Source organism: Artemia franciscana, chromosome 5 (assembly GCF_032884065.1).
Source record: "Artemia franciscana chromosome 5, ASM3288406v1, whole genome shotgun sequence".
NCBI classification, from domain to species: Eukaryota; Metazoa; Arthropoda; class Branchiopoda; order Anostraca; family Artemiidae; genus Artemia; species Artemia franciscana.
Genome location: NC_088867.1, coordinates 24,524,560 through 24,540,160, shown reverse-complemented (window position 1 = coordinate 24,540,160; position 15,601 = coordinate 24,524,560). Strand labels below are relative to the sequence as shown.

The following is a 15,601-nucleotide window of genomic DNA, read 5'->3' as shown; positions in this document are numbered from 1 at the left end:
GTTCTCAGTTCAGGATCGCTAAAGTTATTATGTAGACTAGAAAAATATTTATGGTGTCCGAGCAATAATTTTAACTTTATAATTAAAACTAGAAAAATACCCAAAAACTTTAAAATTAGTTTTGTTTTTTGCTAGGTTCTAACTACTCCATACGTAATTTTAACGGAATGATTTTAAATATTGACAAGAAATGGTCTCAAGTGAACAAATAAAAAATTATAAAAGAGAAAACATCAAGAGTCAAGTAATTATAGTAATAAGGGTTGCACCGGTAGCTAGCAACCTAGCAAGATACGATCACACCCAATACTAAGAAATGTAGTAGCCCACAACTCTTGTAAATAGTGTCAGATCACGACAAGAATTTTCCCGAGTTGCAGAGGTACCTAGCAACCTAGTAATTACATAAAAAATCTGTATAATTCGTCGTATCCGTGTTGCAGTGGTAGCCAGCAACCTAGTGAGAGACGATCACGTCCCATAGTAAAAAATGAAATATGTCATAACTCCTAAAAAGAATCAGATCAGAAAACGTAGCATACAATTAGAAGCAAATTGTCCAATACCCCAATATAGGAAATTTATAGTCCCTTGGCGTGAACAACAAGAGAAATATACTGGCTTGAAAATCAAAAAGTGGCAGCCACCACGAAATTCTGCATATACGGTGTCTTTTTTTCTTCTTCTTATTTTCCTCAGATATCAGGGCACTGGAACATCGCAGAGAACGATTTAATGGTTCATTTTAAAGGATATTTATGGGGTTAAAAACCTTTTGTAATTTAAAAAAATAATTTTTAATATAAAATATTTTTTTTACAAAAAACTACCTTTTCATTGATGAATGACGTCATAATCGTAGATATTTATCGTAATAGAGAGCCGTGTAATCGCTCGTTTTTAAGGAAATTGCTGCATATAAATTATATTAAAGATTGAACTATAGTCTATTGTAATTGAACTAAACTGACCACAATTAAAATAATATTAAGGAAGGGTCTAGTTTAATTATAAATGGGAATTATGTAAGTTTAATCGATATCAAGGCTGTAGAAAGGGCTGAAACCTGGTAAAGAATAAAACATGGCACATTTTGGATTTAGATAGCTACCTGATTCTTTGAAGTTCGTCTCTTACTATTTCAAATAAGAAAAAGCCGTAGGCTTTTTCCTGTTGCTGATTCCTGATTCAGGTCAAAAAAGGACTAGACTTTTCGAACCGCCTTGTCCCATACCCTTCTGTCTATAAAGGATCGATGTAACTCATCATAAATGGTGTTAGTCAAGTAGCTATTAATAGAAGTTCAGCTTGACTAATGTGTAAAAATTGTCCGTGGCAGGAACTGAACCTGCGACCTTCGGAATAGATACAATAAAGAATGAACTCAGCCTATACTGACTCAAATACTATTAGACCAGGTTCATTAATATAGATTAAATAAAAAAAACGAGTTTTTTTAACTGAAAGTAAGGAGCGACATTAAAACTTAAAACGCACAGAAATTACTTCGTATATGAAAGAGGCTGCTTCCTCATCAACGCCCCGCTCTTTACGCTAAAGTTTGACTCTTTCTCTCAATTCTTCTTTTTAAAACATTAAAAAACTTTAGCGTAAAGAGCGGGGCGTTGATGAGGAAGCAGCCTCTTTCATATACGAAGTAATTTCTGTGCGTTTTAAGTTTTAATGTCGCTCCTTACTTTCAGTTAAAAAAACTCGTTTTTTTTTATTTAATTTCTGAACGTTTTTGAATCAATGCATGTTTTGATTTTGGCTCTCCACATAGGAATAATCAAAACGAAATTTTGCATATTTTTTTGGGGGGGGCTAAATGGCTTTCTCATAATTTTGATCGAATGATTTTGAGAAAAAAAGAGCGGGAGCGAAGCCTAGTTGCCCTCCGATTTTTTGGTTAATTAAAAAGGCAACTAGAACTTTTAATTTTTTACGAATCATTTTATTGGTAAAAGATTTACGTAACTTATAAATTAGCTTACGTAAAGAACTTTCGTATTCTCATGTTTTTATTACATACATGAGGGGATTCGCCCTATCGTCAGTACCTCGCTCTTTACACTAAAGCTTAAATTTTATCCCAATTCATTAAGAATGACCCCTGAATCACAAAAGCCGTAGAATAAATAGTTGAAATTACTAAAAAAACTTTAGCGTAAAGAGCTAGGTATCATAAGGAGGTGAGCCCCTTATATGGGTAATAATTTCTGTTTGTTTTAAGTTTTATTGCTGTTCCTTACTTCCAGGTGAAAAAGCTTTTCACATTTATTTTTTAATTTTTTTTTTTAAATAATGCTAGTAAATCCTGCTCTCCCTTCATGGAAGTTTTCTTCTCCCATGACAAATTCTCGATGGAAAGTTCCCCCAGCATATCCCCCTCTTCTCAACCCCTCCCCCCAACCAAAAAAATCCTCCTGAAAACGCCTGTATACTTCCCAATAACCATTACTATATGTAAGCACAGGTCAAAGTTTGTAACTTGTTGCCCCTCCCACGGAGACTGTGGGGGAGTAAGTCGTCCCCAAAGACATAGTTATAAGGTTTTTCGACTATGCTGAATAAAATGGCTATCTCAGAATTTTGATCCGTTGACTTTGGGAAAATAATTAGCGTGGGAGGGGGCCTAGGTGCCCTCCAATTTTTTTGGTCACTTAAAAAGGGCACTAGAACTTTTCATTTCCGTTAGAATGAGCCCTCTTGCAACATTCTAGGACAACTGGGTCGATACGATCACCCCTGGGAAAAAAAAAAAAACAAATAAACACGCATCCGTGATCTGCCTTCTGGCAAAAAATGCAAAATTCCAAATTTTTGTAGATAGGAGCTCGAAACTTCTACAATAGGGTTCTCTGATACGCTGAATCTGATGGTGTGATTTTCGTTAAGATTCTATGACATTTAGGGGGTGTTTCCCCCTATTTTCTAAAATAACGCAAATTTTCTCAGGCTCGTAACTTTTGATGGGTAAGACTAAACTTGATGAAACTTATATATTTAAAACCAGCATTAAAATGCGATTCTTTTGATATAGCTATTGGTATCAAAATTCCATTTTTTAGAGTTTTGGTTACTATTGAGCCGGGTCGCTCCTTACTACAGTTCGTTACCACGAACTGTTTGATAGAACAACTAAAAAACTGCAACATCGTGGTTGCAGCAATAGCTGCAGCCTAGTAAAAGGTGAATTGCAGCCCATAGTAACCGAAAGTTAGAAAACATGAAGAAAAAAATATATTGGTTTAAAAATCCAGAAAAGTGGCTGAAACCATGATATTCCGCATCGAGGGCATCTTTTATTTCGTTTTTTTTTTCAATACAGATAGCTGGGTGCCGGAAAATCAGAGAGAGCTGTTTAATGGCTCGTCTTAAAGAAAATTGCATGCCTTTTGTAATTAAAAACACAAAGTTTTTAAAATAAGATCACTTTTTACAAAAAAAGGCATTTTTATGCACAAGCTTGATAATAATGATCATAATCGTAGGTTGTAACCAAAGATGACGTAATAAGCGAATGCAATTTTTATAACACCTTTTATCTTTCGACAAGATAATTTCATTTATTTCATTTCTCAGTTCAGGATTGCTAAAGTTATTATGTAAACTAATAAATCATTTATGATTTCTGAGCCATACTTTTAATTTTTTTTTTAATTAAAACTAGAAAATTACCTGAAAGTTTAAAAATTATTTCTATTTTTTGTTAGGTTCTATCTACCCGAAGCGTGATTTAATGTGTATTTCAATTAAAAAAAAATCATTTTTTTCTTATATTCGTTTTCAGTTCAGGATCGCTAAAATTCTGTATTAAAGAACAGCTTGTAGTAATTGAACTACAAATCCGGGACGCAGCGGTAACTAGCGCTATATTAAAGAACGGAACGTTGCCCTTAGTAAATTATACATTTTATTTTCTAGTGAAGTAAGTTTAAGTTTATTAATCCACATTCACAAACAAATAAATAATCATAACAACACTTTCGCGCTGGAGAAAACCGATGCGGGTTTGCTGTTGCACGAAAGTCCACGGAATTACTTACCTATTAACTCTGTACTATTTAATTAAACCTGAACTATTTAATTAAAATTTTTATATATAAACCAAAAATAAATACACTATAAACTATATTTATCTATACAAAAATAGATTGAAAAATTTTTCAATCTATTTTTAGATCAATCAATTTTTAGATTGTCTAAAGTTAGGCTTTATTTGTACGTAGGCAAAAATTTAGGGAACTCCAGCAGGATGGCTTTTGTAACTAAAAATATGTTTGGGTTGTTCCAAGTTTCTTGACTCTTTCACAATGTTTACACACATGATTTTTACCCTCTTCGGTTATATATCGTTGTCTTGCCACAAGACACGTGACAACTTAGCTTGTGGCATAAAACAGCGGAAATTGGCACTTATGATAGACTTTCTATAGGACTTTCAATTTTCATTGCACTGAGGCTTCTTCCAACATACTATGACGGCGAACTCTATACAATCACCCCAGTAGGGGAAAAAAAAGAAAGAAAAGAAAAGGAATAACCCACCAAAAAGACATGTTTGTAACTATAATTCGGAAAATATAACAACTTAATTATGTCTGTAGATAAGGGTTGTGACATCCATTGTTTAATTCTTAAAAATTTTGAAATTGATCATGTGACTCTCGTCAATATCATACCCCTTTTAGAGGGTATTCTCTCTCTTTTCCAAACTTATGTAATTTTTCTCATGCTATTAATCTTTGATGCATAACTTTTATATTATATACCTGGAGTTCGTATTGAAAGCAGATTCTTTTTAGCATTAATATTGGATATAAAGTATTAATATTCATACCAATAATGGATATAACATTGGATAAAAAGCTCAAGAACCTTAAAAACAAAAGGAAAACCTTAGAAACAAAAGGAAAGGAAAATAAGAAACTAAGGAAAATAAGAAAATAAGAATGGTGCTGCAGAAGAGTAGTTAGGCATTTTTTATGCTCAAAAGCCATGGTTAGTTAAAAGTTTGAAAGAGACCACGAATAAGACGTAGGCCTAAGAAACATTGAGGTAAAGTAAACGTTTTAAGGAAATTTACCACCGATGGGTGCACCAAAGCATGCTGACACTCCAACAGCACACGCCGCAGCAAGCAATTCTATTTTCCTTGATTCGTTTTCATAGGTTCCTTTTAGCGAAGTTACAAATTTTGACATCAAAGAAGCAACCATACTTGCTATGTGAACTAAAGGGCCCTAGAAAAATAAATTAAGATAGATGTTTGAAACTGACACACACAAAACAGGAAAAGTCATATTTCGAAGCAACGAACCAATCATAGCAGAAAATAAATTTCACTTTTCTTCTGTGCTTCTTAAATTGCTTAACTTTTCTATAGTCATGGTTGCAGCAATTGCTGCAACATGGTAAAGAGTGACCCGTAGCTCAAAGTAATCAAAAGTTAATACTTTTAAAGAAGCTGTATAATTTGATGGTTCGGACGATGAAATTATCATCAAGATTATTTTCTTTATTATAGGCGTTTTCTTTTTTCTTAAATTCTCGAACTTTCATATGCTCAAAATTTTTACTAAGTAATTCAAAAGTTAATGAATGTTGTATATGTGAGATCACCAAAGAATGATAGTTATTCTGATGTATATTTGCTATCAAATTTCATTTCCTGCTTTGAAGTTTTAAAATATTACTACGCCTCACTCCTTACTTAGGGTTAGTTAACACGAACTGTTTGATTTTTACTGTGTAATTACAACGATTTTTTTAAATATTAATCTAAAAAGTTTTCCTAAAAATGAGTTTTTCAAAGGTAGTAAAGGGCCAAATTAGAATCTAAGTTCAAAACAAACAAAAATAGCCATGCACGAAACTACAGCTACCACCCCCTAAACCTTGCAAAGGTAAGAGTATCATATTTACTTTACTAAAAACAATTTTTATTTTGATCAGTGTGTTTTTATTTATTATAGCAGCATCAACACCATAAAACCAATATCGCAAGGTTATTCAAAGTTTACAAATAAGAGCTACCACAAATAAGAAGGACCACCCTTACTCCTTCTATCAGACTCTCTAAATTGCTTAAGTGTCATATGTGTTTTACTGAAAACCATAAGGATTTTAAACTGTGAGGTTCCTACTTGTAAGAGCATTGACAGCATCAAAACAAGAATTTCTTGTTAACAAACACAATTATTAAAAGAACTAATGAAAATATATTGACTGTTTAAAATAAGGTAATATCAAATCCTCAAAATGACGGCAAATTTAAAATTTTCTGGGTCACAATTATAAAAGAGAAAATGTTTGGAATACATATATTGTGTTTTAAATAAAGTACAAATGTCACTCCGATTTTTAGGAGGATTAGGAAAGCGAAAGTTCTACTCTTATTTGAGGTTATTCCTTTTCGTCTTATTTTTGACTCGATTGTTGATTTGAAGATCTGTTATTTTTAGGATTCAACTATTGATCTGTAGCAATATCTGTTATCTTTATGTTTGATGTGGTTATCCCTTTTCATTCCTGTTTGTGTTGGGTTTCATTTATTCATTCACAGTAATTTCTGTTTGTTTTAAGTTTTACTTTCTGTTTGACTTTGTTTCTGCTCATTTTACGTTTTAATATGGATTTTTTTTTTTCAATTTTCCTTGGAAGAGTGTCCTTACAGAGAAATATTTTTTGAATTTAGTTTTGATAAAATTCCATGGTTCCTTATCTAGGCATCTCTATAAAGCATTTCATTATATAAACGTTAAAATACGTATTCAAGCTTGGTTTTTCCAAAGGTATTATTTTCGTTAATGTTACTGATTTTACTTAATAACACTTTATTTTGCAAAGTAGAAGAAATAATGGAACAGAAATGATCAGATTCCCTTATAAATTTTAGTGCAGATAAATTTAGCTTATCAAGTACCAAAATGATTGGCATAATTTGGCTTCAGAATTCAATTCCCGGTATGTTAAACATAAACTTTACAGGAAGATAAATAAAGTAATAAAACTGATGTTAGTTTCTGATTTTTTATTGAAGAATAGTTTTTTGTAAGAAGGTTTACTATGTACCCTTCAGGATCAAATAAGAATATTTTTGTTTAAAAACTCCGATATTGCAGCTATTTTTGTGTTTTAGGAAAGAAGATAAAAGCATTTTGAATAAACTGCTTAACCTCATTGGGTCATCTTAAATGAGACTCAATAAGGAAACAGGAACAGGGATTGGGTCATTCGTTAGAGCATATTTCGTTTCAAAGAATGGGTTATAAATGCGCCCTTAACAAAAAGTGCCAGAAAACACCTTTGGAATTACCACGTACAAACTTTTAAAATGTTTTAGATTCCATTAAAACTTGGCGCACACATTATCAAACAGTTCGTGGTAACGAACTGTAGTAACGAGCGATCCGGTTCAATAGCAAACGAAATTTTAGAAAAAATGTGATTTTGATACTAATACATACATCAAAAGAATCGGATTTTTATGCTGATTTAAAATATATAAGTTTCATCCATTTCTGTCTTACTTGTCAAAAGTTACAAGCCTGAGAAAATGTGCCTTATTTTGGAAAATAGGGGGAACACACCTCAAAAGTCATAGAATCTTAACGAAAATCACACCATCGCATTCAGCGTATCAGAGAACCCAACTATAGAAATTTCAAGCTCCCAACTACAAAAATGTGGAATTTCGTATTTTTTGCCAGAAGACCGATCACGGATGCGTGTTTATTTGTTTTTTTTCTTTTCCCCATGGTTGATCGTATCGACCCAGTGGCCCTAGAATGTTACGAGAGGGCCCATTCTAACGAAAATTAAAAGTTTTAGTGCCCTTTTTAAGTGACCAAAAATATTGGAGGGCACCTAGAACCCCTCCCACGCTCATTTTTCCCCAAAGTCAACGAGTCAAAATTCTGAGAAAGCCATTTTGTTCAGCATAGTCAAAAAACCTTATAACTATGTCTTTGGGGATGACTTACTCCCCCACATCCCCGTGGGAGGGGCTACAAGTTACAAACTTTGACCAGTGCTCACATATAGTAATGGTTATTGGGAAGTGTACAGACGTTTTTAGGGGATTTTTTTCTTGGATAGGGAGGGGGATGAGGGGAACGGGTTACATGGGAGGATCTTTCCATGGAGGACTTTGTCATGAGAGGAGAAAGTTTCCATGAACGGGGCGCAGGATTGTCTAATATTATTTAAAACAAAAGCAATGAAAAGATAAATATGAAAAAGTTTTTTCAACTGAAAGTAAGGAGCAGCATTAAAACAAAACGAACGGAAATTATTACGCATATGAGGGGTTTATCTCCTCCTAAATACCTGCTCTTTACGGTAAAGTATTTTTGGTAGTTTCAGCTGTTTCTTTCTAAGGCCTTTGTGATTCAGTGGTCGTTCTTAAAGAACTGGGACAAAATTTAAGCTTTAGTGTAAAGAGCAAGTTATTAAAGAGGGGGTGAACCCCGTCATATCGATATATATAAAATATGTAATAAAAATACACGAATATAGAAGTTCGTTACGAAAGTTAATTCGGAAGTTACGTATATTTTTTATTAATAAAAACGTTCGTAAGAAATTAAAAGTTATAGTTGCCTTTTAAGTAACCAAAAGATTGAAGGTCAACTAAGCCTCCTCCCCCACTCCTTTTTTCTCAAAATCGACGGATCAAAACTAAGAAAAAGCCATCTAGCCAAAAAAATTTATAAATTTCGTTCTAAATATTCATGTGAGGAGAGCCAAAATCAAAACATGCATTAATTCAAAAACGTTCAGAAATTAAATAAAAAAACAAGTTTTTTTTAAAACTGAAAGTAAGGAGCGACATTAAAACTTAAAACGAACAGAAAGTACGCCGTATATGAACGAAGCTGTTCCCTCCTCAACGCCCCACTATTTACGCTAAAGATTTTTACTGTTTTAAAAGTACATTTGAGAGAAAGAGTCAAACTTTAGCGCAAAGAGCGGGGCTTTGAGGAGGGAACAGCTTCGTTCATATACGGAGTAATTTCTGTTCGTTTTAAGTTTTAATGTCGCTCCTTACTTTCAGTTAAAAAACTTGTTTTTTTTTTATTTAATTGTTCACTAATTTCAATAGTCATTTAAAAGCTTCAACCAAATATATATTATATATATATATATATATATATATATATATATATATATATATATATATATATATATATATATATATATATATATATATATATATATATATATATATATATATCTATATATATAAAAATAAGTTGTCTGTCTGTGGATGTGTGGATGGATGTGTGGATGGATGTGTCAGGTGACGTCACCTGAAAAAACTGGATTAGGTGACGTCAAAACTGAAAAAACTAAAAAAAGGCAAAAACTACAAAAAAAAACTAAAAACTAATAAAAAAAATAAAAAAGCTAAAAAACTAAAAAAACTATAAAGGTAAAAACCAATAAAAAACTAAAAAAAAAACTGAAAAAACTTAAAAAAGGCAAAAACTACAAAAAAAAACTAAAAACTAATAAAAAAAGTAAAAAAGCTAAAAAACTAAAAAAACTAAAAAAACTAAAAAAAGGTAAAAAACTAAAAAAAATAAAAAATAAAAAAAAACTAAAAAAAAGGAAAAAACTGAAAAATAAGCTAAAATAAAGGTAAAAACCAATAAAAAACTAAAAAAAAAAGGAAAAAACTAATAAATGACGACACTCAAAGAGAAAGCGACCAGGACAAAAGGAATGTTCGATTAGCAATCAACAAAGCACCGGGACACAGGGAGTATAAATGACGACCAGGACATAAGTAAAAAAAAAAAAGGTGAAAAAACTGGATCAGGTGACGTCAAAACTGAAAAAACTAAAAAAAGGCAAAAACTACAAAAAAAACTAAAAACTAATAAAAAAAATAAAAAAGCTAAAAAACTAAAAAAACTATAAAGGTAAAAACCAATAAAAAACTAAAAAAAAAACTGAAAAAACTAAAAAAAGGCAAAAACTACAAAAAAAAACTAAAAACTAATAAAAAAAGTAAAAAAGCTAAAAAACTAAAAAAACTAAAAAAACTAAAAAAAGGTAAAAAACTAAAAAAAATAAAAAATAAAAAAAAACTAAAAAAAAGGAAAAAACTGAAAAATAAGCTAAAATAAAGGTAAAAACCAATAAAAAACTAAAAAAAAAAGGAAAAAACTAATAAATGACGACACTCAAAGAGAAAGCGACCAGGACAAAAGGAATGTTCGATTAGCAATCAACAAAGCACCGGGACACAGGGAGTATAAATGACGACCAGGACATAAGTAAAAAAAAAAAAAACTATCTATATATATAAAAATAAGTTGTCTGTGGATCTGTGGATCGTGGATCAGGTGACGTCACCTGAAAAAACTGGATCAGGTGACGTCAAAACTGAAAAAACTAAAAAAAGGCAAAAACTGCAAAAAAAACTAAAAACTAATAAAAAAAATAAAAAAGCTAAAAAACTAAAAAAACTAAAAAAAGGCAAAAAAAACTAAAAACTAATAAAAAAGCTAAAAAACTAAAAAAAACTAAAAAAAAGGCAAAAACTACAAAAAAACTAAAAACTAATAAAAAAAATAAAAAAGCTAAAAAACTAAAAAAACTAAAAAAACTAAAAAAAGGTAAAAAACTAAAAAAACTATAAACTAAAAAAAACTAAAAAAGGTAAAAACTAAAAGAACTAAAAAAGAAAAAAATAAATGACGACATTCAAAGAGAAAGCGACCAGGACAAAAGGAATGTTCGATTAGCAATCAACAAAGCACCGGGACACAGGGAGTATAAATGACGACCAGGACACAAGTAAAAAAAAAAATTAACAAAACTAAAAAGAAGGTAAAAACTACAAAAAAACTAAAAAGAAAAAAAAACTAAAAACTAATAAAAAAACTAAAAAATCTAAATAAACTAAAAAAGAAAAAAAAAGGAAAAAAATAAAGGAGAAAAACAAAACTAAAAAACGAATGTATATACAGACCGGTACACCGGGATACAAATGACGACCGGGACACAGGGAATATAAATGACGACCGGGACACAGGGACACAACTACAACGGGGACACCGGGGGAAACAGGGGGATATAAATGACGACCGGGACAAAAAAACTAAAAAGAAAAAAAAACTAAAAACTAATAAAAAAACTAAAAAATCTAAAAATCTAAATATACAGACCGGGACACCGGGATACAAATGACGACCGGGACCCGGGACACAGGGAATATAAATGACGACCGGGACACAGGGACACAACTACAACGGGGACACCGGGGGAAACAGGGGGATGTAAATGACGACCGGGACACCGGGACAGGGAATGGTCGATTAGCAATCACCATCAACAAAGCTCAAGGGCAATCATTAGAATCATGAGGTATAGATCTGAATACAGATTGTTTTCCCATGGACCATTATATGTTGCATGTTCAAGAGTCGGTAAACCTGACAATCTATTTATATGCAAAGACAATGGGACAGCAAAGAATGTTGTATATTCGCAAGTTTTACGTAGTTAAAACCATATATATATATCTATCTATATTCACAGGTGGGACATAGGGACACAACTACAATGGCGCGTAACTATTATGGCGCGTAACGACTTACGCGCGCGGGGGGGCTTGGGGGGGGGCGCGAAGCGCCCCCACCAACTAGGTGTTGGGGTGGCGCGAAGCGCCACCCCAACAGCTAGTATATATATATATATATATATATATATCGAAGATGTTAATACATATACTGAAAAAGCATTGGACTATACAACTTACTTCTTTTCCGATTGGCATTCCAGCTCCGAGAGTTGCAGTCAATCCAACACATTTTGCAACAAGGGTTCTAAATGACAAGTATTCTTTCAGAATTATTCCTCGAAGAATAGTTCTCATTTCAGGCATTCCAGACCCTGAAAGAAACGTATGCTCACAATTTCAAAGTGGTAATCACGGGAATAATAAAGTTTACCCTCCCCCCTCCAACAAAAGAATACTCACCGTGCAAGACATAGGTGTCCAAAGTTTATTGGCTAAGGTTGAATCTTGTTCAATACTTATCTTTTAAATTATTAAACAATATTGTAAATCAAATTTACAATGTAGAGTGGGTTAACTTTTGTAGTAAAAGCTAAGAACATTTGGTCAAACAAGCCTTGTAGAATCAGATGTAATTGGAAGATAGCAGTAGCCTGTTGAAATGCCTCGGCGAATGTACCAACTAGAATTTTGAACGCAATGAAAGTGTTGAATCTCTATTACTTTTAAGTAGTGGAATGATGAAACCATTAAAAATGATTTTCTTCTCAAATTAACGCTTAAATCTTCATATATTCAGCTTTTAATTTTGCAAAATAAAATGAAATTGATCAGTTTTCAGTGCTCAGAAGAAACAAGTCTGAAAAGCAAACCATACTATTTGTGAATAATCATTTTATTATTTACTAAGGTTTAACTAAGTTTATTTGGTGTCATATAACTTAGACAGCTTTATTTTCAGCAATATAGAGTAGCACTGTATGGGTTTTCTATCAAAAATACATTTAACTTCTTTGATGTCTTTAGCTAAGAAAGAAATCTTTAGAAGCACCTAATCATAACAGAATATTTCAACCAAATAAACTCAGTTACTACAACTACTACTACTATCAGCAACTCACCGTAGCACCAAGCCACCTGAGGACAACAAAGCTACGCAAATTATTACTCTTAGGTTAATAATTAAGAAGTGCCTTAGCTGTCAAACACCTTTGGTCCTCAGTTTTATAGATTATGAGCAAGTGTTATATTCTGTCGATAGAAGAGCTTTAGCAAAGGTCTCATCCTTGTATGGTATACCAGACAAATACATAAAAGTGATTAGTGCTATGAACGAGAATAATACTGCTGCAATTAAGGTGGGAAATGAGGTCAGCAGGTTGTTTTGTATTAAATCAGGAGTTAAGCATGGTTGTGTTCTATCCGTTTTTATATGGATCATTTTGACGGACTTCGTCTTAATGAGCGCAAAAAGCCAATGGGAGGCCATGGAATCAAACGGGGAGGAAAAACTCTCCTGGATTATGACTATTCTGATGATTTAAGCATCCTAGATAAAAGTGTGAGCAAAATGAATGGACTTTTAGAGGTTTTACGAGTTCACGGGGCTAGCACGGGTTTGAAAATTAATGTTAAGGATACTAAGTCACAAAGGCTAGGAATAAGTGAAGATGAAAAAGTGACGTTTGGTAACGGAAAGATTGATCAGGTGGGCAGCTTCACTTGCCTTGGTAGTATTATTAGTAAAGACGGTGGGAGCAGTGATGATGTTAAAAGTAGAATAGCGAAGGCTCAGGGGTTTTTTTTTCATAGTTTAAAAAAGTTTGGAAGAATAAGGAGATAAGCCTGCAATGCAAGATAGTGATAATGGAGATAAGCCTGCAGTGATGACAGTGGTCGAATAACGCTCTGAAGCACGGGCGCTCCGAAAAGCGGATGAAGATTCACTGGATTTTTGGTAGAGAAATCGCCAACGGATTGTTCTGGGTACCCGGCGGATTGACCGTATTTCAAGCAGTAGGATTTACGAAAAATTTGGTTTAATCCCCCTTTCTAGGGCTATATGAAAAAAAGAGTTGAGATGGCTAGGGCACGTTCTGAGGATGAAGCATGACAGAGTGCTGAAGATTGCCCTTTTCGGCTAATCGTCTATGGCTAAATGTAAAACAGGTCATCCTCGTCTGAGGAGGGAGGATGTCATAAAGGAAGATTTAAAGGAGATGAGAACTTCCTGGGGTGGTGTAAAGAGGGAGGCTTCGAATAGATTGGGACGGAGGAGGAGGAGCATGCTTAGCTGCGTTGGCCTCTGGTGGCCTGGTTCTGTGGTGAGTTGTTAGTAGTAGTAGTAACCGAGTTTTTTTTGGTTGAAACATTCTAGCATGATTTGGTGTTTCTAAGAATTTCTTTCTTAGCCAAAGACAACAAAGAAGGTAAAAATATTTTCGACAGAAAAACAATGTAGTGATACTCTACATGGCTGAAAATAAAGCTGTCTAAATTCCATGACACAGAAGAAAAAAGAGGAAATTCTAGTTTTTCGAAAACACCTTTGCAAGAAAATTATACCATTAGATTACATTTCCCCTAAGCGGCGTCACTTCTAACCTTCTTTTTTGAGAAAAGGGCTGGTGTTTTTTTTCACAAAAACAAAACTTACGGAAAAGTTTAGACATGTACAGAGGATACTGGGTGTTATATTTGGTCTAAAACCTCTCTTCACCCTATAACTCCTGTTTTCGTTTTTATACTGTTTTCTTCTCACTTGAGTCTTTTTTGTTGTTTTGCGAATTAATATTCCCCCTCACTTTGCACACGTGACTCAAAGGTCTATTAATTCTAGTATGGATACTTCAGCCAGCTTAGACCGGAATAATAAATAAGCCCTTGCTAATCCCCAAATACCTTATTGAAAGGCTCGGTGTGAGATTTAAACGATTGTAGATTCTTAATGAAGGACAAATTTAAAAAAGTAAAGTACATCGAACTCAATTTAAGCATATGAACTAGGCATTGGATCAGTAAAGATATACAAATGTGATCAGAATATAACAGATAAAAATAGACTCATGACAATCTGACCTAAAATGCTGACAAGAAAACCAAAGCAGTAGTATTTCTGAATTTTGAATGACAATAAGGTTTGAAGAAAAAATTCAATCATTACTCACAGTAATGAAAAGAAAATATCTTGGGAATCTTTAGGAAAGTGGCTAAAGTAGAAAATTTGGATATGGTGGTACAGGAAAGAAGTGCTCAGCAGTAGATCAAGCAGTAGTGCTCAGCAGTATCAGCGTCAGGTTGCTTAGACCTACAACGAATTTGTATTTATAAAACAAGAAGCTTGCTATGTTTTTCTCTATGTTTTCTCTTTGTGCACATACAGTACGTCAGCAAGGCAACATACTTTTGAGTCGTGCTCCTGTTATTCAAAATGCGCCTATTTAATCATTTTTTTTTAGAATCCTTATTCCTTACCCTTGAAATAAAATCCAGCGAAGTTCCAATTATGTACAAAAGACGTGTATGTCTTGTGCAAATTCGTCAATGATAAATAAGTTAAGAATTCGATTTCCCGATCAAAGTATGATAAATCCAGGGTGTCAAGAAAACCCTAGGATTTCTCATCCTACCTTTCAAATCATTCCCATCTTACCTTGACAGGAAAGAACCACTTATGCAAACTACATACTAGCCTAAGACCTTAGACCTAGTCGATAAAAAATAAAAAAATTCTTAAAGTTGTCAAAACGTTTTTAAAGTATAAATACCATCTTCTGATAAAAAATAATAAAAAGAATCTCGATGTCTGAGTTTGAAAATATTTACTTTGTCAAAAAATAATTATTTTTGGTATCTTTATGTATTCTTAAAACTAGACATTTATATGTGTAACCTCTATTGGTAAGACCTAACACCAAATAGTGATAATAAAATTCAATACAGTATATCCAGCTTTTTTAAAGCCAATTTCACCAAAACAATGTTAAATCAACAGCCTGATTATGGAAATGCCAAAGTTAAAAAGGAAGCAAGAAACTTACCTTCAGATTAAATTCTCTCCACTTA

At 32.9% G+C, this 15,601-nt stretch overlaps 1 protein-coding gene across 2 annotated transcripts in view; it reads right to left on the bottom strand.

Moving 5' to 3' along the window:
- The window catches only part of LOC136027143 (chloride channel protein 2-like), a 78,525-nt gene that overhangs the window by 51,150 nt on the left and 11,774 nt on the right, over positions 1-15,601 (bottom strand). For both annotated transcript variants that reach the window (XM_065704112.1, XM_065704111.1), the window contains exons 4-5: positions 11,777-11,910; positions 5,090-5,246 (exon numbers count right to left, since the gene is read on the bottom strand). In XM_065704112.1, coding sequence (XP_065560184.1) covers positions 5,090-5,246; positions 11,777-11,910 — 291 coding nt within the window. The remainder of the gene's footprint in view (positions 1-5,089; positions 5,247-11,776; positions 11,911-15,601) is intronic.